General features: G+C 37.7%; 1 protein-coding gene across 2 annotated transcripts in view; it reads right to left on the bottom strand.

The window, feature by feature from the left end:
* Nucleotides 1-24,619, bottom strand: part of FIG4 (FIG4 phosphoinositide 5-phosphatase) — a 107,168-nt gene that overhangs the window by 49,770 nt on the left and 32,779 nt on the right. For both annotated transcript variants that reach the window (XM_090279747.1, XM_090279746.1), the window contains 10 exons: nt 19,338-19,486; nt 16,235-16,363; nt 14,651-14,751; nt 13,252-13,414; nt 12,747-12,844; nt 8,372-8,505; nt 7,138-7,254; nt 4,432-4,477; nt 3,612-3,760; nt 2,209-2,375 (listed from right to left, as the gene is read on the bottom strand). In XM_090279747.1, coding sequence (XP_090135873.1) covers nt 2,209-2,375; nt 3,612-3,760; nt 4,432-4,477; nt 7,138-7,254; nt 8,372-8,505; nt 12,747-12,844; nt 13,252-13,414; nt 14,651-14,751; nt 16,235-16,363; nt 19,338-19,486 — 1,253 coding nt within the window. The remainder of the gene's footprint in view (nt 1-2,208; nt 2,376-3,611; nt 3,761-4,431; nt 4,478-7,137; nt 7,255-8,371; nt 8,506-12,746; nt 12,845-13,251; nt 13,415-14,650; nt 14,752-16,234; nt 16,364-19,337; nt 19,487-24,619) is intronic.

Genomic DNA, 24,619 nt, shown 5'->3' with positions numbered 1-24,619 from the left:
CGCTCACACCTAAATTTCTGACTGTTAGCCTCCATAACTATGAGATAATACATTTGTTTGTTTTAAGCCACACAGCTTGTAGTACTTCATTGCAGAAGCCCTACGAAACTAGTAAAACAATGCAGCATAGCAGTGAGAATGCCTGTAGAGAGATCACCTTAAAACTGTTCTTCATTTGTAAAACCAAGTGAACCATTTGTAATTTTGTTTTTAGCTATTGATAATAATCAATTACTTCCAACATGCAATGTAGCCCATTGGAGTCCATCCAACATGTATTGTAGCCAGTAGAAATACATCAATAATATTAGTATCTTCACCAGGTACCAGAGCAGTAGGTATAATAAAGGATGATGTGTATACTTTAATATTTTCTAGAATTAATAAATTTAGAATTTAAACTTATGCCACTGGTTAGACTCTCTAAATTCTATTTGCCTAAGTCTTAATTTTTGCTCAAAATAATACACTTTGATTTTTAAGTCCCTAAACCCAGTTCAAGGAGTCATGCATAAAGAGGAATATCTAAACACTGTTAAGGTCTACAGTGGACTCTGGTTTATGTTACACTGATACAGATTTCCCTTGGTGTGGGTGAGATCCATGATTTATTTCTGAGCAATGGGATATAGCAAGGGAATGCGACAACATTCCAATGATTTTATTATGTTATATAACACTGTTTTGCTAGCAGACTCATCCTAGAGACTCTTTCCTTTGCTGGCTGTGAAGAAGTAAGCTGCTATGAATCCTACTGCACAAGGAACTGAAAGGTATTGAATTCTACCCACAAACACATGAGTGGAAAGCGCCTCCTTCCCTAGTCAGACCTCTAAATAAGACCACAGCCTGGCTGACATCTTGACTGCAGCTTTGTAAGCCACTGTGCAGAGATCCCCAGCTAAGCTGTGCCTGGGCTTCTGACCCACAAAAATCCTGAGATAATAAATGCATGTTGTTTTAAGTTGCTAAATTTTTAGTAATTTGTTACACAGCAGAGAAAACTAATAGACCTAAACAGTAGTATGGCAAACTGGCCTTGTATTTTCCCTGGGCATGAAAAATGCTGAAAGATGACTCTTGTGGATGTTTTCATGCCCACTTAAGAGGTTCCCATCATCTCTGGGGACCCTTGTAGTTAGTTCCCTTAGTGTGGGCACATGTATCTTTTTATATCAGTTCCCTGCAACTCCTTCCTTAGGAATCCAGGGATCACCTCCTGGTTCTTACTGCTAGGGTCCCTCTGATCAGGACTCAGGCCAACCCCATGCCAGCATTGTCCCCAATGAGCCTACATCTGGTTACCAGTAAACACTCAAGGACCCTCTGGCCCAACCAATTCTAGGAGGGCAGGCCATTTCCAACATGGCAGCCCTCTCCTCAGCCCGTCCCTCCACTTCAGCCTTGCTACACCAGCAGTCCAAAGCCAACAGCTCTATGGGGACCCTCCAACAGTAGGACACGCCATCAAGCTGGCCCTGAGTCCTGCTGAAGCCTGCTCTCTCTGACCTTGAGGTGAAGGAGTAGGGGTACCAACATCACTGCATGGCAACAGTTCAATTCAGAGAATGTCTTTAGCAATCTTTCTTCTCTGCAGTCTATAAACTTCTTTCTCCTTGATCTGGGTCAAGAGTCTGAGACTCACAGACTCAGTCACTGCACATGTTCCTATAAATTCTGTGCGTGGGGATCTGCCTCACAATCACTCTGCCCTGTGACATCTGTTGTGTTGGAAATCCCATCAGAATGGAGGCAGGAAAAGTGCCATTGTAACAGCCTGTTACTTTTAGTATTCACAAGTCACAAAATAAGAAAATGACTCAGTGATACTTGACAACTGTCAAGGCTATGAATCCTGTTTTAAAAATAATGACTCAATACCCTCAAAATTTTTTTATCTACATACCACAAGCAGAAACACAGAGACAGAAGCCAAGGGATCAAAGTATTTTGCATTATGTAAAAGTTCCAGTTATGGGTGGCAAAATCCAAACATGCCTTATTTAAAATACTAAGTTTATTAATGCATTTATTGAACAAATGTTTGTTGAGTACTTTCTTAGAGACAGGTTCTATTTTATGTAAACTTTTAAAACATTTAATTTTGAATTTTACTAGTCAGATAGCTAAAAAAAAAAAAAGTATACATATAAGAAGAAAAATACACATTGAGATAAGTCTTAGAAATGCCTAATACTCCAGAATTACCTGAAAAAGCATTGCTGTAATATCTAGACAGGGTCTGCATGATATCTTTTGAGTGCTGGGTCCACGGTGCTATCTTTCTGTAAGTTTTTACACGATGAACAAGTTGAGAACCACCATACTGAAGGGACAGGGTATCTCCGTGATCTTCATAGAGTTCCTCAAATAACCTAGGCAAAAAGAAGGAAAGAAAGAAAGAATTTTAGAAAAAGTAGTACACATTATTCACTTAGCCACAGTGAATTTATAAAGTAAAAAAAAAAAACAAGTCTTTTTACTTTATAAATCCTCTGAGCCATTTTTTTCAAGTAGACTCTTCAATATCTTGAAGATCAGTACAAATGCAAAATACTTTATGTTTTATAGTAATAACCAAATAAGCAAAAAAGACACAGAAAACACTAAAAATGCAGCAGGGCACCAAAAACATAACCCAACAAAGTCGGACCAAGATGGTTCTCAACTTATTAGATGTCTAACTTGCCCTGACTGGTGTGACCCAGTTGGCTGTGTGTCATGCCGCAAAGCAAAAGGCCGCTGATTTGATTCCCAGTCAGGACACATTGTGGGTTTGGTCCCTGGTCAGGGTGCATGTGAGAGGCAACCAATCGGTGTTTTTCTCTCACATTAATGCCTCTCTCTCCCTCTCTGCCTCTCTCTCCCTCTCTCTAAAAATAAGTAAATAAAATCTAAAAAAAAAAAAGGATGCCTAACTTTCTGCAGCCTGCCAGATCATTTTATCTCCCATGGCAGAATTTTCATTTCTATCTGAAGTGCCTTTTGAAAAGGAGGACATGCTCTGATCACAGACAGATAAACCATATTCTTTCCTGGGAATACATGTTTGAAACCTGTGTTTCTTCAAGTGACTGTTAAAGACTTTCAGTGCTGTGATATCTGTGGATCCAGCTACTTGTAAGCTGATCACTTCCCTTGACAGCCTTTCTGACTATCTCAGATGACCAGTATGTGCTATCATTGTACTTTCAAGAAACTGGACTTCATGCAATGCCATGGATCCAATGGACAGTGAAGAAAAACATACTTAATGAAGAATCAATCTTTTATATGTCTTATTTTTTAATTCAAAATGTATGAAGACACATTATTATTTTTTCATAATGTAGTCTGGACTTGTCTTTTTTTTTAAACCCACTGGTTCGGATTTGTTTAAAGCACTTTGGAATTTTCTAAAGAACACAGTGTTTATTGATAATTAATACAAAAGTCCATAGCAATAATACACAAGTATTTACTAGAAATAGTTACTACAGAATTAACTTGCATAATTAGCAACATAATTTTTGAGAAGCTAAAAGTAAAAATGAGTTCAAAGAAGTCCTTATTATAAATCAGGTTTGCTTTCTGTCATTACCAGCATTCAAAAGGCAGAAAATAAGGCTTACCTGACTGCATCTGTATCAAACTGCAGATTAGGCTTGTCAATCAATCCCAAGGAATACAGCTGATAAGCCAGAGCACATTTTCCCACCATAAACTGTGCTGTGTTGGTGCGATCTAAACAGTCCACACAGTTGGTTCGAAGAACACCAGTCTAAGGACAGACACCTTAAGACTTTTAATCACTGTTCAGTCACCAAAACAACTTCCATCCTACTTAAGAGTTCCTTTCTTTAAGAAGTAAAAGAAAAGCTACAGGCAGGGTATTATTCCTGAACAAATAACGATGAACACTTCTTAGATTATGAAAGGCCACAGCTGCTGCTCACTTATTGCTGCAACAGCATCATTACACCTTCTAGTCTGTATTGGAATTTTCTTTATAGTTTACCAAGATAAAACACGTAACTAACACTTTCCACATCTCCCAATTAGTAAAATATGTGCTTTTCCCCCCAATGTACAAACCAAATATTCAGGGGCTGAGGTCCTATCACTCTTAAAGCATAATTAGTATATATAGTGATTATATCTGGCTCATTTTCCAAAGTCATTCTAACTCATTCTTTCCATATTTGTTTATGTTTCTATTCCAATAATAAAATGTATAATATATTTTTAAAATCTGTGGCCATTATTATTTTAGCTGCACATCCTTTAGGAGTTAAACTCCAGCAGTAAGGCTTTTAAAAATTACTCCCAAATTATTAATAATTCTGCATTAAATATGAAGTATAACTCTCAATGGTTGCTTTCAGAAAACATCGTATACTGTGCATACAGATTCTATTCATCATTAATATAATAATGTAATGTCATTTATACCTGCAGGCGACCAGTGGGAATCACACATCCTCCTAGTTCATTCCACCTGTTTAAAAATACATGCTTTTAAAAAATTATTTTGATAGTATAATCTGTACTCATATTTGCTACTAGATCTTTATTGAGAATCAAATGAATAGAGCTAAATGCACCAACATAATCAGCTGATTCTGTCACTTTCATCCTTTTGGGTAGGTTAAATGCACACTGAGATGGAAGGCTATCCATGCTCTCCTTAGAGAGCCTAGGAAAGGAGCATCTGAACTTGTCCCAGGGCTCCACACTGTGGCATCCTGACACCCTTGTTCCACCAGAACCTCTCTTGCTTTAATTTAAGCTGATTTCTTGCTTGGTTTCTACAGAGATAAGTAATAGTTACAGAACATCTTCCTATTAAAATCTTCCAAGCCTAATCCTTCTCCCCTCAGTGTAAGGATTCTGTACCTCCTCCAGCTTTCCTCATTCCTTCAGCTGTTTTTGCAGGCTTCTTTATTATTTTCCTTCCTTACTTATGTTCTTCTCCATGGGCTAATGAAACTGCATGGGGATATGTTCTAGGTACTCTATAATGATATTAATTTGTTTTTTTATTATTTAAGAGAAGATGCAGTGCAAAGAAGAGTTAGCAGGCCTGACTGCTGTCCTCAGAAAGGCCTGCTTACAAGGTTGGCCGTTTGCCGGCATCTGAGAACTTGGGTTCTCGCCATCCCAGAACAGACAAGAGTGGCTCACTGGGTCTAAACTGTTTGTAGAAACAATATGGCTTTGCTGAATATCCCCTTTCCTTCTGGGAGTCTGGAATTTTGGTACATGCCAAGCAGACTCCCTATGGGACCAGCCTGCAATTAAAAACAAAAGCAAAAACCTGGCACTGAATGTCCAATAATCTGTCCTGGTTGGCAACATTTCACACATCCTGTCACAACAAGTAGTGGGAGGAATTAAGCATGTTCTGTGTGACTCCACTAGGAGAGGACTCTGGGAGCTTGTGTCTGATTTCCTCTAGACTTGGTCCAGGTGCATTTTCTTTTTAAAAAAAAATAATTTATTTGTTTGTTTGTTTGTTTATTTTTTTAGAGAGAGGGGAAAGGAGAAAGAGAGGGAGAGAAACATCACTGTGTGGTTGCCTCTCACTCACGCCCCCAACTGGGGACCTGACGTGTAACCTAGTCATGTGCCCTGACTGGGAATCAAACCAGCGACACTTGGTTCGCAGGTCGATGCTCAATTCACAGGTGCCTTTTCACTTTGCTGATTTTGCTTCATATCTTCTGACCGTAATAAATCATAGCCATGAATATAATACGCTAAGTCCTTTGAGAGATCTCCTAGTGAATCACTGTGCCTGGTCAATCACTGTGCTTAGTAGTGGTCTTAGAAACTCTCCATTACAGGTGCCATAAATTTCAAACTATAAAAAAGGATTACCTCTAAAGACATACACCCTATTAGCAGGTTGGGTTTTGGGGTTTGTTTGTTTTTTGCATTTTTACCATTATAATTAGCTTTGTTAACTGAAAATGAAGTGCTGAAAATATATAATACTGGTCCCTTAAAAAGTAAATAAAACATGGATCCTTGATCTGAAGAAGCTCACAAAATATTTTGGTACATAATGGCAATGAAAAAAGATTTGTAAGCAAATAATTAACTACAGTATCATGATAAATATTATTTTCATCAAAATGTTACTATTTAGTCTATAAGGAAAAAATATTTCCTGCTCCTACTAAATATTGAAAAATAGAATTCATTGCAGAAAATTTTACTTTACAGAAATATTTTATGTAATGTTTATTTCATGAAGCAAGATATAAAGATTCCATGGTTTCCATTCCAAGTATATGAGATCTGTTTAGAAGGTATCCAGCCATGTGATATGAAAAATTGAGACATTTATTGAAGAAGATACAAGATACAAGAAACATTATATGCAGGACAATGACGCCTCAGTCTCCTTCAAAGTAGGCACCTTGGGACCTCACACAGTTCTCCCAGTCGCCATCAGTTGTCCAGTCGTGTTTTCCTGAATTTCATAAACACTCTGAAATCTCCTCCCTTTCAAAGGTGATTTTAGTTTTGGGAAAAGCCAGAAGTTGCAGGGCACCAAATCTGGGCTGTAGTGGGGCTGAGTCACCTGGGTGATTTGATGTTTGCCAACAAACTCTGCATGAAACATGATGCATGAGCAGGCACATTGTTGTGATGAAGCTGCCCATCACCAGTTGCCCTTAGCTGGGGCCTTCTGAATCATCCAAATAGTTTTCATGGAGGAATGTTGAAGCTTAAAGCAAAATCTGATCAGATTTGTTGGTCTACTCGCTCAGTCATTTTTAATGTGACAGCCACACAGTACACATGCTCACTAAATGGTGTCTGCCACCCCCACTGTCTATATAGTGAAGTCGTCATTGTTCACGCATGCGCATTCCAGTCTGCTCTCCTTGGCTGCCAGATTACATTGATGTTATGCAAATCATTCTCACTATATTAACAATGGCTACACTTTTTCCAAACAGACCTTGTATAACCACTTGAGGGAATCTGATACCCACAGTGACTGTTCATTATGTATGTGCAGCTTGTCTCCCCAAAGGAATAAATCCATCCATCTTTTAAGTAGTACAAACTGCTCATATTTAGAATATTTTAATCCACAGAGAAAAATCGTTTGATTTATTTAAAGTTTTTAAAAATCATACATACTTTTCATCTGGCCGCAAAATGCTACAGTAAGAATCAGGACGGTTTACAAAGAAGCCTGTTTTCTTCACCACACTCTCTGCGATCACGTTGAGTCGATCAAGAACATTACACAGTTTGCTGAGGAAGCGAGGAAGGAGAAAAGTGAGAAGAACCCAAATTTTAATACTTATTTATCCTTATATCTAAAGTAAATAAAGTCTATAGAAATGATATCAGGGACCCTGTAGCAATCTCTAGACTCTAATTTATACTCAATAAGTAACAAGATTTTGTGCAAAGAGACATTAAGGGCCTGCAATTTAATATCAACTATTGGCAAGCCTTACTCTTGACACATTACATCCCTGCAAGAGCTTTACCCAAAGCCTTCCACTCCTCAAGAATCAAGTCATTCAAGTCAGTATGCATTCAAAAATGACTGTGAAGAGAGCACAATGCATAGTGCAGGTGGCAGGTGAAGAAAACTGTGTGTGTATATTTAACTACATAAAATGATTTAGAAAAAGGTATAATGAGTTAAGTGCAAAACAATACAGTAATATTTTTTTAAAGACCTCAAATAAACCTACTGTTTGTATAATGCCTAGTAAATGAGTAAAAAGGCAATTCAAGGTTAATGAAAGAAAGTTCCTTAGAGATGTTCTGAATCAGACGGTGACAAGTAACAGAGGTGGGAAAGCACCCTTGGGAGAAGTGGAGGAAAGGAGTGGGTGAAGAACAGGAACAAAGAATGGACCTTGGCTGCCACATTGGGGGCAGAGAACCAAGTCCAGTTTTTCAGGAACAGAACAGACCTGGGAATAAATAAGTTATTACATCCTGGAACCAACCAGATGACGGGGCTTTAACATTACATCTAGGAGTTCAGATTCACTGTAAACACTCGGGAGTTACTGCAGGTTCATCCACAAGCGAGATCGTTTGAAAGAGGTATCAGAGCTGGTGACTCCACAGGGAGAGAGAATAGAATAGAAAAAAGTGAAGCGAGTGCCTTTCAGGAAAAAGGGTGAAGCAGAGATGTTCAGAAATGAGTAGCTACTTCAAAGAGAACTTGTAAGTGGCATAAAAAGTGGGCAAAAAAAGTTAGTCTATTAATTAAAATATTCAACAGCCCCTCAGCAGGTTCATGAAAGAAATTAAAAGAGCAGCTTACTTTACCATAGAGATCATCTTTCTGCTATTTTACATCACACTAAAGGAAAATATCACAAGCAGACATATGAATATGTATCACCTTTTCGTGTACTTGGCCATATCCCAGGGAATGTAGATAATTGTGTGCTCAGGAGGTAGAAACTGGTTGAGGTATGTCACAGCAGCTACAAGTTCTTCACTCAGAATTCTCTCATGCTTTCTTTTCTCTCGTTCCTTTATCAAAAATTAAACAGTGTTCTAATTATTTTAAATCAGAGGAACACACTTAACATTTTCACTTTTCAGTCAAAATAAGACAAAAAGTCCAAGTCTTAAATCTACTGAAATGAAATCTACCCATGAACATTAAAATAATATAAATGCAAAGAAATACACACTTCATTGAATTTAAGTCAATAGATAATGAGCTCCACAGACTCAAGGAGATCAGATTTCATCCTAGTAACATTCTGCAACCCCAAGAAGCCCAGCTCACCCTCCACAGCCTTGATCTACACCCTTCACACACCACTTTTGCAGAAAAGAATCCCCAAGAACCAGAAGAAGGGAATCCCCAAACTCCAGCCATCTAAGGACCACACATATCAACTGGGTCTGGATGGATTATCCCCAAACTGGCATAGCAGAGAGTGCTTTTACAGCCTTTACATGTTTTTAAATTTGACTCTCACAAAATACCCTGTTTGGTAGCCAAGGCAGGTAGCTTTATCCTTTTTATGCTGTGGTTGAATGAACTGAAGCTGAGAGGCGTTCATGGGACTAAACCTTACTGTGCCTCCTGCCTGCTGTACCTTCTAGCGATATTACACTGCCTCTCTTCCAGGAGGGGCTAGTGCATTACTGTACAGCTCTGTGGTTGGAAAGCTGGCTCTGCCACTTACTAGCCATGTGGCCTTGGGCAAGGTTCTCAACTTTTCTAGGCCTCCATTTCTTTACCTATAAAATGTGGTAACAATAGCACTTCCTTTGAAGCATTAATGTGAAGTTTAAATGAGATAAAACATGATAATGAACACCTGGAACATGGTTAAGTATTAATAAAGTTTAACTATTTTTATTGTCATACTGATAGGTCTTCTCTTAGAAACAAACAAACAAACAAAACAGGTAATTCAGCAACAGTGACTTTGGTATGGCCACCAAGGCACTACCACCAGCATCAAAATAAGTCTCCGCTGGTTTCAATCATGGTGATTACTTTTCAGTTGTCATGAACTTAGTTAGAAAACCACTGTGGAAACAAAAAGGGTATCTCTTTTGTACAGATAAACAAATCAAATTAGAAAACAGTTGATTAACAACAGTGTTATATCAATTTAGGATAAACAGATACTTAGCTTATTTTTACATCTGAGAAAATTAAAATTATGATTTAATTTTTGAATAATGGATACTATAGCTAGTGTTCAATAATACTAGGCTGAGGTTATAGATTATTCAGCTATTGCCATATATATTATTCTGAGGTGACAGGGAGAGACGTGAAAATGAAATTTCTGAACTAATGTAAGCAAAAGTCTAGAAAATGATGTATTTAATATCTGGATGATTTATCTTACAAAGTCAATCCCTGGTAATATGCAATAATTTCATAAACCAAAGAGCAACAATGGAAAAAATGAAGCTGACTGCCTCACTGCCCAAGGCCTCCCCTCCTCACCTCCTTCCTCCCCTCAGCCCGGCCACTTCAGGCCACATTCCTGCACTCCCTTGATAAACACACACACACACACACACACACACACACTTCAGGCCACATTCCTGCACTCCCTTGATAAACACACACACACACACACACACACACACACACACACACACCCGCACCATTCCTGCACTCCCTTGATAAACACACACACACACACACACACACACACACTTCAGGCCACATTCCTGCACTCCCTTGATAAACACACACACACACACACACACACACACACGCACCATTCCTGCACTCCCTTGATAAACACACACACACACACACACACACACACACACACACACACACACACACACACACCCCGCACCCTTACTATTCTCTGTAATCCTGTTAACACGATTCCTCCCTCTGTGGTTCGGATTTCTTCTTTCCTCCTTTCCTAACTACATGATGCCACTGATTATCCCTTTTCTCTCCTGCGCTGTATACTTCTCCTCAAGGATCTCAAATGGATCCTTCCCACAGTCATTTAAACACATCATGATCTCTCTCTCTCTCTCTCTCTCTTTCATCCTCACCTGAGGACATTTTTTCATTGCTCCTACAGAGAGAGGAAGGAAAACAGAGAAACATCGACTGGTTGCCTCCCGTATGTGTCTGGACCAGGGATCAAACCCACACCTTTCAGCCACGGGACAATACTCCAACCAAACAAGCCACACCGGCCAGGGCCTGATCTCTTTTTAAAAAGTGATAAAACACCAATTCCTCTTCATTCTTCACCAGGTGCTCACTGCCACCACTGCTCCCTCTCATCCTGCACCTCAGCTGCTTCGGTCAGTGCCCTCGTGTCACTAGCACCAATGAACATTTCTTCCCTTCTCATCTTACCTGACCTGTGCACATTTTCCACTGCTGACCACTTACATCCTTCATCAAGAAACAGGTTTTCTCTGGATTTTCATAACACAACACTCATTTGGTTTTCCTCCTACTTTTGTCTGTTTTTTTCTCTGACTGCTTTACAGACTCAGACCACTCTAACTGGACAGTAGGAGTTGGAGATCTGCAAGACTGGCCCGAAGGCTCTTTCCTCTTCTCACTCTATAACCGCCGCATGGGCATCCCACCCACGCCCATGCCTTTAAAAATCAAATCTCAGCCCAGACCTCTCCTCTGAGTTTCCACCTCACAAACTGACCACCTGCTCACCATCTCCTTTTAGAGGACTCAGATACACATACTCACCAAACCATGCTCACCATCTTCCCCCCAAGGCTGAGTTGGTGTTTCCTGGGGCAGTGAATGGCATCACCATTCCTACACCTGAGTAAATCAAAATCCTAAGAATCAAGCCTGATACCTCCCTCTCCCTCAGCCTAAACCCTGCCCTTCACTGAGTCTACCTCCTCTAACCACTCCTTTGCATCTCCACCACACCACCATAGAACAAGCCAGGGTCACCCCTTTACTGAATAATTATAATAGCATCCTATGTAGTCTTCTAGCATTGACTTTAGCCTTGCACCAATCCATTTGTTCTCTATGTAAAGATTAGGATAATGTTTTCAAAACATAAATCTACTCACAATCCTCTCAACGATGCACAATCTTCAGTGGTTTTCCATTACTCTCGGGGTAAAGACCAGATTCATCTCTCTGCAGCCTCATCTCACAACAGGCTCTCCTGCCCTCAGTCTCTGGGCCGCAGCCAACAGGCCTTTCCTTCCTAAAACTCACGTATCTCCTCCTGTTTCAGGGCCTCTGTACCCACTCTCCTGAGTTGAACACTATTCTTTCGCTTTTTGCCTCTCCCTTCGGCTGCACTGATGTATCACTTCCTCAGGGAACACTGAGCTCTCGGCGCACCACTGACCCTGCATTACCGCACAGCCTCCTCCATGAGACAGTTAGCTCTGTGAGGGCGGGAACGGTTTCTATGATTGCGTTGACACAAAGAACACTTTCAAAGATACTTGTTAAACAATGGACTAAGTGAACACAGGACTTCTTGGGTTTTGATTGAGTTTGATTTATTACCCAACTTCTCAGAATAATCTCAGACACTCCTTGGCTATTGGCCACTGCCACCACAGTAACAAAACCCTTGTTTTCCACACTCTGTAGGCTGCCGACTGAGATTCTTTCAATTCGCTCACTTGCAGTAAATACAGATACAATTTATTATCTGGCCTCCCTGTCCTCCATCCTACGTCTTTGACCCGTTTGCCTACTGACACACAAGATATAGTGGTGACCAGCTAGTGTACTCTGACAGGGAAGCATAGAACTATGAGGCCATGACAACGCTCTGTCCACCTGATTCATGAGCCACAACAGCATTCTAATTTCTGCATCTAGCCTTTAGGTCTTCTTACCATGTATTAACTTGCCCGGGAGAGCTTCTGGATTGTCAAGGAGACTGGCTGTATCAAGGACTGGCTATGGCTGTTTGGTCTTCATGCTTCCTTCTCCAAGCTATCCTGGAAACTAAGGCAGAATTTCACCCATATCTATTTCACCCAAGGAAGTCAGGAGACTGACACACAGCATCACACTCTTCCCTTGGAAACACATCAATGATTCTGCTAGGAACATAGGGAAGAGGCCACAGGGGAGCAGAAGTTGAAGGACAGCAGCTCAGACGGCTCAGCCATAGTGGGCAATCACAGTAGGCAGAGTCTACAAGTCTCTCCTCTGGGGAAAGGTAGAGCAAGCTTGTCAAACCCTTCTGTGCTGAGGAAAAGGCTGTCCAGTGTGATTGAATTTCATAACCAGAAAGGTGAGCACATCATACCTTCACCAAATTCAAGATGATGATGGGGGAGCCAAACCTCTGGAGCATCTGGTCAAAGTGAAGGGCAGCCACATGTGCAAATGGATCTGCCTGATCCACTAAGGAGAAAAAAATGATGAGTAAATACCAGAATGGAAACTATAAAGCAAGAATAAAAGTATGTGGTTTTGTTTTGTTACTTCATGTTTATGGAAATGCAATTCAACTAATCCAGTAGTCTCACTTCCCAAATTCCTATTGAGCTTATCAAGGCACTCATTTTTCATGTATTTATTGAATTTGAACATTTTTAAATTTCTGAAGTGAAATATAAATAATTTACTAGCAGTCAAAATTATAGAAAAAATAAAGTTATTGCATGAAAATAATAGAAATATCTTCTAAATTATCTTCTTTCCAGTGCTAAAAGTTTGTCAAAACATAAGCATTTGAGATTTCTATGAAAATAATCAACGATCTCTAACTGTGGGTAAAGAAGTGCGATTAAAAAGATTGTTCCACATACACGTAATAGGTGGCTTAGGCATCATAGTTGAAATGTCCTGAGACCAGTATAAAGGAACTGATCCTCTAACTTGCACATAAGAAGAATAACTTCCTGCAGTAAAAGACATCACAGAAGCATCACAGAGTATCTGTTCAGTTTCCACTTCATTTGCAACATCACCCTGAAAAGAAAGGTACATTTAAAGATATTTTATGTTCTTAGAATTTTTAACGAAAAAAATTATGAGTATACAATTAAATTACAATTCCTATTCTTAGAATGTTTTGAAAGAGATAAATATTGATCAATATTGTGTACATAAGAAAAGGAAAACCATTAAAATGCAATAAAGAAAGGCAATTAAAATTAGCAGAGGAATAGGAAAAATTAAATGAAATAGCCAATAATACAAATAGTAGAGAACATCTTGAGTGATACAAATGGCAGAAAGGGAGAAAAAAGAAAAACAATTACATGGAATTATATAGGAGGTAAGGGAGACCAGTGGAATATGAAAATTCAATTCTGAAGACCAGGGAGAAATGAAAGGATAAGAGTGAGAGTCACATAATGACTGATAAAAGTAAAAAAGGAGGGTCTTGATGTGGTTTTATCTATAAAAGTATATAAGGACATGACAAAAAATAAATTTAGAGGTATTAATAACATATCTGTTGGGTTACCTTTTGAATATTCAGAACTCAATCATATAGCTACAAAAATCTCATTTTTTTAAAAAGCAGCAGTCACAACTATTTCCATTGTTTTTGATATAATTTTAAGAACAATGTTGCTACTTTAAGACAGGATCAAAATCCAATGTCTCACTCAACTGTCCACACAATCATATAACTGCTTAAGACTCAAGTCGTCTATTGCAAATAGAGATGGAGCACTCAATGAGGATTCCATGACTGATGGCAGAATAGATAAATTTTTGTTGTTATTCTAGTGGTGAATAGAATAAGGAGTCTGCCTTGAGCCAAACTAAGCAGAGGGAAGAGGGTTAACCGTTTCCAATGTCTTGCTCTCCTTCCTCTTCTTATCAAGGATGCATTTCCAACAAGTGCTCCCCTCCATTTATTCTTTCGCTGAAGATGCTTTGCTATTTTAGTCTCTACACTAAATATGTCCTACATTTTTTCATATATTGCAGACATGGTTCATCCTCCAAAACCTTAGACATTTCATAACTCCCTAAGGCATTGCATAACTCGCTCTAAGATAGCTGATTGTTTAGAACATCTGTATGTTAGTCATCTTTCTCATAAATTTCAGATACTCTGGAGAACTATTCTCTTGATAATGTCCCAGACTAAGACATTCCACTTTCTAAAAATCTCCTTTGCTTCATCTGTCAGCAAAGCTGATGTAAAAGGGTAAAATGCCAGCAGCGCTGCTGTTTCTCCCATCTTACCTCACAGTTTGCACCTCTCTTGAGAAAACGGGTCCCCGCAAACTTACTGGATCTTCTGGCTATTAGAGTGACATACACTGGTCGTCCATAGATCAACAGCTCTTAGAAACCAAGTTAAAGCTGTTTAGCATTCATGAATGTCACATCAAGTCAAGAGAATCATTACACCTAAAATACACATTTAAATACATCTTGTCAAGTGGGTTAAAGAATACCAGAGAGCTCTACCCAAAAATGATAAGCATTGATTCCAACTGTTCTTCCAAATTGTGCAGGTAGTTAAGGCAAAAAGAGACCACCCTATGAAGTGGTTTCTAAGAATTTCAGAGGAAATGGTAACCAGGTATAGGAATATTGGCGGAGGGAAGACCTGGTCCGTCCTTGAAGCCACTAAAGGATGTAAACAGGTACAACTGATCCTTCCTTAGTCTTCAGAGATAATACACCTGTTACTTAACAGGCTATTTAAACTATGAAGCAATATATAATCCTGAGGGAATGGAGTACAAAAGTAATCCAAATTTGTCACCTAACTGCAAAAACTGAACACTGTGAACCGTTTAAGCAACATACAGCTTATTGTTATATCACCTCATTAAACTTTCTGAGCTTCTGTTTCATTTTCTGTAGAATGGTGTAAGTACTAATACACGATCTCAGAAAGGGAAAGGGAAACCTAAATACCACTTCTAGAAAATATGCACATTGTCTTTCTAAACCTTATATTAGCATTTTCTTGAACAATTTCAACATAAGTAGCAACTAACTGAGAGGGGAAGAGTATTTATAAAATTGAACTCATCAGTTTAATCCAAGGCTATTTGTATTTAATCTATCACATCCCTTTCCATTCCAGGCCTTCATTACATTGTGCCTGAACCACTGCGATTTTGTCCTAAACTCATGTCCCTTGTTCTAGTTTCATTTTACTTACTCTAGCTTAAAAATGGCTGTCAACTCAAAGCTTCCTAAGTACTTGGTACATCACCTTTTTGGAAAAAAAAAAAAAAAAAAAAACTTTCAAAAGTTCTAGCACCAAACCAAAGTCCTCAGCCTGGCCACCAAAGCAATCTGGTGACTGGCCATCTGACTCCCCCCACCAAGCTTCCTCCCACTACATTGTACCTCTCAGGAGTTTTAAACACAAGCCACAAAACACTCATGAACTTTTCCAACTCTACACTCATGGTGCTCCCCAACCCGTGATCTCATTCCCTTCTCACTGCTAACGCCAGACTTTGGTTTAAGGCCAAGGCCAAGTTCGGCTTTTCCTATGAGCCTTCCCCATCCCCCGCCACCTGTCAGATTCTGCTCCCTTTCTCAGGTAAGAATGACACTGATCACCTATATAACTTACAAGGCACATAGCATTTTCTTCCTTGTTTTATCTTTCTGTGTACATAATAGATCTGTTCAAGTGATCTGCATTCCTCTTTGTAGTTTTACTATATGGCATCATGGGTAAGTTTTCCTGTTGGGTACATAGCATGGTAATTATAATCTTGTAATTCATAGATAGCTTTCTACAAATTGATACAGCATGAGTTTAATAATATGTATCTTAATTTTTTTTAAAAAGGATACTTGACTGCCCACAGAACCCATGAATAATATACAACAGCCAGTCACGGTGCACAGCATTCTTAATTATAACCAGAAGTTCACCATTCCACACATACTTCATATAAGGCTCACTGCAGATCCCAAATACACCTGAAAAATAAAAGTTAGTATCAGAAAGATAAGGCAATTGGTTGACATTCAACTCATTTTTAAGACTTGGAACTTCTGTTTTTAACTTCAAAATAAGATGCCTGATTAACAGCATTGCTATTTTTAGTAGATATAATTCATATCATTGTCCGGAACACTGTGCTAATACTACACAATGTCAGAGAATAAACACACTTGTTGATTTGTGAGAGTTTTTAACCTAAGAGAAAAGAAAATGACAGCGAAATTAAGTACACATGTACAAATATGTGAGTGAGGCTGAGAGGCAGCACAGACCAGTGCTGGGAGCACTGCTCTGGGGTCAGAGGGCCTGAGTCCAAATCCTTACTCTGTTGCTCATCAGGAGGGTGGTAGATGTGACCAAGTGTGTTCCTTGCTATCTCAGTGCCCCTGTTTCCTCACCTGTACCTGTATCATGTGGTTTTTGTAAAGATGAACTGAGTTGATAATGCATATAAAGGGCTTAGAACAAGCCTGGTGCTTTAGAGATACTTCCAGTGTTAGTTATTATCACAGGCTTTTTCTACATGAAGAAATTAATTTTAACAAACACAATTTCATCATATCTAGACACATTTATTGAACATCAATGAGTTTTACAAAAGTTATATGAAGTACAAAAATATATTTGTAAGATAATGGTTTAAAAGATTATAACAGTTCTGGATAGTAGGCAATTTTTTTTTTCATAGAACATGAAATACCAAGAGTGTTTATACACTATGACAAATACACTCGTTTTGATTCATAACAACTAAATCTTCTCTGACCTTTCAAGGCATTACACAGAGCATGTATAGTATAGATATGGATTATAGAGTCCTGTCTTTGTCACCTACCAGCTCTGTGACCTTTGGCAAGTTACTTAACATCTCTGAACTCAACTTGCCAACTGTAAAATGATGATACTACTACTACTTACCTTAGAGATATTGTTCAGATTAATTAAAATAATACATGCAGAGTGACTAATACACTACTTGAGACAGATTTTTTTAAAAATGTATTATTTTCCTTTTCTACCTACCTACATGCCTTCTACCCACCCTCTCTGCTTCCTGTCAGTTTCCCCCTGTGCAGTAGGAAAATAATGACACCCCCCCCCCCACCATGTCGATGTCCTAATCACCAGAACCTGTGAATATGTCACATTACACAGCAAGGAGAAATTAAGAGTTGCAGATGGAATTCAGTTGCTAATCAGATGACCTAGAGATGGGGAGATTATTTTGGGTTATCCAGTTAGGTGCAATGTAATCAAGTCCCTTATAAAAAGAAAGAGGAGAACAGGAGTGTCATCGCGATGTAATATGAAAAAAACTTGGCTGTCCACTGCTGGCTTTAATGATGGAAGGGGGCCATGAGCCAGAAGAAAGAACTAGAAAATAAAATTTCCCCTAAATTTTCAAGAAAGGAATGCAGCCCTGCTGACACCCAAATTTTAGGCCACTGAGAACTATTTTGGACTTCTGGCTCCCATAAGATTATTAATAATTCGTAGAGTTTTAAGCCATTAAGTTTGGAGTAATTTGTTTTAACAGCTATAAAAACCTAATACACACTGTTATTCTTATATATCAAGTAGGATTGTTCTAGAAATAGTAAAAAATTATGTGGCATTAGAAGCTCAATTTAGATCCCAGAACAAATATTCAAATATTTATTTGGGGTGACATGTAGTGCTAATTTAGTACTACTTTTAGCTTTTCTTTACTAAGGGAGATATTTGGAAGAAATGATGCAAGCCAATATTCAGGCACACATTATCTTACTTTTCCCCTGTCTCTATTAGCACAGGTTACAATTATGTATCTGAATCAGGGCAAATTTGTGTGATCTGGATGTTCTGGGGTTGGGAGGGTGCACCAGATTTGAGCTTAACTCAGTGACAGTCAATCTAATAAACTTAACAACAGTCATGGGCAATGACAGAAATGGCATTCAGTGTTAGTAACAGTCTGAGGCTTCTTAGAGTGGACCAGAATCTTTGGCAAAATGCTAATAGGACACAGCCTCTTCTTAAGGGTCCTACAGGGGCAAACCTTCTAGAACTTGACATTACATTCTACCTCCTGTGCCCACATCTTCATCACTATTATTTAAGCTGCACAGAGTAAGGTACCCAAGACACCATCAACTTACTATGTTTCCACAGTAACTCCAATTCAGCTAAACTGGTTTAGCTTTAAGTTTGAAATGACTTCTTCACAATGTTTGTTTCAATCCAGGGTTAAAGCTACCAATTCTGTTGTGTGACTGGTTAGTTCAGGATCTCCAGGGTCACCCTAGACTAGTCACACAGTGGTCTTGCAGTGATCCTACTGGTCCTGAAAGAAGCAAGGTCTATGAGGGATCTGTGGGTCAGGGTGGAACCAAAGTAAGAATAGCCTCTGACCTGCTGCACTGGTTCCTTTGGACTCTGGTCATGTGATCTTAATCACAGGCTTCAATTTCCTACTTAGTCTTTATTTCTTTAAGAGTACAGTATACCAACTGAGTGGTTTTTTATGAGGATTAGGGACTTTGTATGCAAATGTCTAGGACATAAAAGACAACCCCTGGTAATTTTTTCCCTAAAATTTAGCCCATGTTAAACTGGTAACTATGAAAGACAATGAGGTGGCAGTATGTATTCTCCAATACTTAAAAACAAAATTCTTTATTCTAACTTCACCAAAATGTAGACATGAATGTATTCCATAAAGATTACATGAAAACTTGCTACAAGATGTCAGCATGCAATTATCTGGCTGGCCCACAAATAAAATCACCTAGTGATTAATGATCTCTATAAAAATGAATTGGTCAAGTTCATATATCCGAAACAACCTCATGTAAGGACAAAGAGCAGCAAAGGATGGAGATATATGAGGGAAATGTGCAGGAATTTAAATGAGATGCCATTTCATAGAGGCCGCATCACCATACATTAGATGTTAGGAAAACCACCTACCACTTCCACCCTGTGTAATTAATCCTTCATCTTCAAAGATGTCAAAGCTTTCCTGGCGAGTCTGGGTCGTTTCTGACTTTAACATCTCCAGGGGCATTCTCAAGACAGTGAGATTGTATTGAAGTGAGTGGGACAAATCATAGCTGTAACTGAGAACAGAACTGAAACTTAATAAGAATTACAAAAACAAAACATATTGGGGTCATGGCTCCCGTATGCTATTAAAAACTGTGAACTAAATTAATTAGCACTTGTTATGTTACCTAAAAGCAATGTTATTCAAGTAAGTACTATAAAACATAATAAACTGTAAATATAATTGGAAATTTAAAAATTATTTAATGACACAGGCATTTGCATGACTAGAAATATATAATACAACGTGAGTAACCTACACTCATTGATTTGCAACGTGCCTTTTTTGCTTCACATTGAAATTAAGCTAAATTCACAGACTTAAGTAAAGATGCATCTGAATGGAGTTCTAATAGATGTTACAATATCCACTGCAACAGTGCATGATCTATATTCCAGTTTAACTATGAACAAAAATAATTCTATTAATTATTAATGATGGTACCATCATGAACTTTTTAATGAAACAGAAATAAGAATATAAAATAAGCCATTACAGTGAAACATGTTTGAGGAAGTAACAGTCACCCAAGAAATTATAACAATTTAAACAGTCTGTGCAAATATTTGGTCTTCAAGCCAAAAGAATTCCTTTAAATTCTGATTCATATAATTAATAATTTTTAAGAGAATCTCTAGCTATATGTATTTTAGCACAGAATTTCCGAAAGTATCTAGAATTCTATAGGTTTATACAAATTTGTAAAGTATTTTAGTCATATTTTATTTTATTTTTTAATTGTTTTGCCGTTACAGTTGTCCCAATTTTTCTCCCATTGTCCCCTCCCACAGGTCCCTTAACCCCAGTCAATCCGCACACTGTTGTTCATGTCCATGGGTGATACATATATGTTCTTTGTCTAATCCCTTCACCTTCTTTCAACCAGTCTCCCCCTCCCCCTTCCCTTCTTACAGCTGTCAGTTTGTACCTCTGATTCTATTCTGCTCATTAGTTTATTTTGTTTCTTAAGAGTCCAGTTATAACTGAGTTCCTATGGCATTTGTCTTTCATTGCCTGGCTTATTTCACTTAGCATAATAGTCTCTAGTGCCATCTGTGCTGTCATAAAAGGTAAGAATTCCTTCTTTTTTCACTGCTGTATGGTACTCCACCATATAAATGTACCACTTTTTTTTTTATCCACTCATCTACTGATGAGCACTGACTCTGTTTCCAAATTTTGGCTATTATAAATAATGCTGCTATGAATATAGGGGTGCACATGTTCTTTTGAATTGGTGTTTTGGGATTCTTTGGATATACATGTATTCCCAGAAGTGGAATCGTTAGGTCAAAAGGTAGTTCCATTTTTAATTTCGTGAGGAAACTCCATACTTGTTTTCCAGAGTGGCTGTACCAGTCTGCATTCCCACCAACAGTACACTAGGGTTCCATTTTCTTCACATCCTCGCCAGTACTTGTTTGTTGATGGCCATTTTGGCAGATGTAAGGTGGTGTCTCATGTGGTTTTAATTTGCATCTCTCTGATTGCTAGTGATATTGAACATTTTTTCATATGTCTGTAAGCCAGCCATATGTCCTCGGAGAAGTTTCTATTCAGGTCCTTTACCAATTTTTAATTGGACTGTTTGTCTTCCTGATGCTGAGTTGTATGAGTTCTTTTTATATTTTGGAGATTAAACCCTAATCCAATGTATCATTGGCAAATATGTTCTCCATACAGTGGGTTCTCTTTATTTTGCTGATGGTTTCTTTAGCTCTACAGAAGCTTTTTAATTTGATGTAGTACATGTGTTTATTTTTTCCTTTGTTTCCCTTGCCCTAGGAGATATACAGTATCAGCAAAAATATTGCTATGCAAGGTATCTGAAATTTTACTATCATGTTTTCCTTTAGAATTTTTATGATATCACAACTTATATTTAAGGTTTTTATCTACTTTGAGTTTATTTTGGTGCATGGTGTAGGTTGGTGGTATAGTTTCATTTTTTTTTGCAAGTACTAGTCCAGTTCTCCCAACACCCTTTATTGAAGAGACTGTCTTTACTCCACTGTATGCTCTTGCCTTCTATGTCAAATGTTAATTGACCATAAAGGCATGGGTTTATTTTAGGCCTCTCTATCCTATTCCACTGATCTATGTGTCTGTTCTTATGCTAGTACCAGACTGTTCTGATTACAGTGTAGTAGTTTGATATCAGGTATTGCAAACCCACCAACTTTGTTCTTCTTTTTCAAGATTATTTTAGTCATATTTTAAGATGGTTGCAATTCTGTTTAGAGACACACACATTATTTCAATTATTATTTCTTCTTTAATTTATTCATGTAATTTGGTTGAAACTGATTTGTTTCATCTGTGAAATTCAATTTTCCCATGATAGAGCAATTAACTTTACTAGGATTTAATCTCACATGAATAAAAACTATTGTTTTTTTCAATATCATTCACAAGAACATCAGAAAAAAAAATTAGAAGTAAATTTAACCAAGGAGGTGAAAGCTCTGTATGCTAAAATTACAAGACACTGATTAAATAAAATGAAGAAAACATAAATTAAAAAAGATATCCTGTGCTCATGGAATAGAAGACTTCATATTTTTTAAATGCCCATTATTACTCAAAGACATCTACAGATTCAATGCAATAAAAAGTTCAATGACACTTTTTCACACAAATAGAAAAGACAATTCTAAAATCCATATGGAACCACAAAAGACCCCTAATAGACAAAGCAATCTTAAGAAAGAACAACAAAGCTGGAGGCATTGCACTTCATGATTTTAAACTTCATTATAAAGCCATTTTAAAAAAATCTATAGCATTCAAAACAGTATGATACTGGCATAAAAAGACCTACAGACCAATAAAACACAACCAAAAGCCCAGAAATAAACCAACTCATATACACTCAACTAATATTTGACAAGGAAACCAAAAAGATGCAATGGGTAAAGGATAGTCTTTTCCCTAAATGCTGATGGGAAAACTGGATAAGCCACTGCAGAAGAATAAAATTAGACCCCTGATTATACAAATGAGAAAAGTTAACTCAAAATGGATTAAAGACTTAAATATAAGATCCAAAACTGTAAAACTACTAGAAGAAAACATAGGGAAAGAGCTGCTTGATGTTGGTGTTGGCAAAGATTCTTGGGATATAACACCAAAAGCACAATCAACAAAAGCAAAACTAAATAAGTGGGGCTGCATTAAACTAGAAAGCTCTGCACATAAGAAACAGTCAGCAAAATAAAAAGGCAACCATGGTATGGGAGAAAATATCTGCAAACCATCTATAAGATAAGGGATTAATATCCAAAATATATAAGGAACTTATAAACTCAATAGCAAAACATAAACAATCCAGTTTAAAAATGGGCAAAAGATCTGAACAGACTTGAATAGACAAAGACATGCAAATGGCCAACAAATTCATGAAAATATGCTCAACATCACATCAGGGAAGTGCAAATTAAAACCACAATGAAATATCACCTCATGCCTGTTAGAATGGCTACTATCAAAAAGACAAGAAACAAGTGTTGGCAAGAATGTTAAGGAAACCTTTTGCACTATTGGTGGGAATACAAACTGGTGTAGACACTATGGAAAACAGTATGGAGGTCCCTCAAAAATTAAAAGTAGAACTACCATATGATCCAGCAATCCCATTTCTAGGTACATATACAAAGAAAAATGAAATTGCTTTCTCAAAGAGAAATCTGTACCTCCATATTCATTGCAGAATTATTTGCATTAGCCAAGATGTGACAACAACCGTCAATGAATGGATATACAGAGAAAATGTGATACACACATAGGCACACATGTACGTGCACACACAATGAACTTTCAGCTACAAAAAGGAAATCTTGCCTTTTGTAGCACATTGGCATTGCGCTAAGTGAAATAAGTTAGACAGAGAAGGACAAATACTATATGTTCCCACTTATATGTGGAATCTAAAAAGCTGAACTCATAGACCACAGAACTGTAGTTGACAGAGGTCGTGGGTAGGGAGGTTGGGAATGGGAGATGTTGGTCAAAGCGTAAAAACTCCCAGCTAGAAGATTAGAGCTGGGGAGCTAATACACAGCATGGTAACTATAACCATGCTTATTTATATACTTAAATTTGTTAAGAGAGTAATCAGAAATGTTACCACACACACACAGAATATCAAAATTATGTGAGGGGTAATAGGTGTTAAGTAACCTTATTGTGGTAAGCATTCTGCAATATCTACATCTATGTAATCATCCCATTGTACACTTTAAAGTTACATATGTTGCATGTTATTATCTCAATGAAGCTGGAGAGCAGAAGAAGTTTTTTTACTTGTAACAATCAATTCTTTCTATTTAAAACAATTGTTTTATTCTAGTTAAATCTTAAGAATGTACTAGAGTGTTTTCTAAAGCTTACCTATAGGACACAAAAGCTTTAACCTACATATTCTTACTTATGGATTGCCTTGATCATAAGTCAAAATGGGGATGCAGACAAAGTTGGAAAACATGAAGAAAGAGAAGACCATTTCTAACAGTATCACCAAGCTTCAGTAATAACACAAGATGCTATAAACATAAAATTAATCAACAAAGGGGGAAATGCAGATTATTGAGACAAACACAATGGAAATAATTCATTCAATAAACATTTGTGGAAGTGAAAATTATTCCTTTGGGAGTTCTTCACTACACAGTACTACCATTATAATAATAATTAACTTCCTTCAGAGTTTTACATCAATGAAGACATAGTCCACTCTATATAGTACACATATTTTTATTTATTTCCTAGATAAATGGTTAATTATATATTAACATTTGAAAAATAAATTTAAAATAATGCAAAGTACCCAATCTGTATAACACCAATAGTTACAACACTCCAGGTCCTCTTTTAGTCCCAATACTCAAGTCCTTATTGGTGCATCCTATTTTGTGTTCTACTCTTTAGTTTCAACATTATAGCTGACAGAATTTTCCATTTAGCCCAATGACTCTGTATCTACTAGGCCTACATATTGGTCACATCAATGGTGGTATAATACTCTATCATGATGCTCTGCTATAATTTACTTGCCTGTTGATCAATTATCAATATGAGTTGTTCCTGTGTTGTCTGGTTTGCCTGTTTGGCTATCCTAAATAGAAACACAAATGTCTCTACAAATAGG

This window comes from Furipterus horrens, unplaced genomic scaffold, assembly GCF_987537825.1.
Source record: "Furipterus horrens unplaced genomic scaffold, mFurHor1.1.pri manual_scaffold_6, whole genome shotgun sequence".
NCBI classification, from domain to species: domain Eukaryota; kingdom Metazoa; phylum Chordata; class Mammalia; order Chiroptera; family Furipteridae; genus Furipterus; species Furipterus horrens.
The sequence above is the reverse complement of the archived record's forward strand: the minus strand, read 5'-3'. Positions and strand labels throughout refer to the sequence as shown.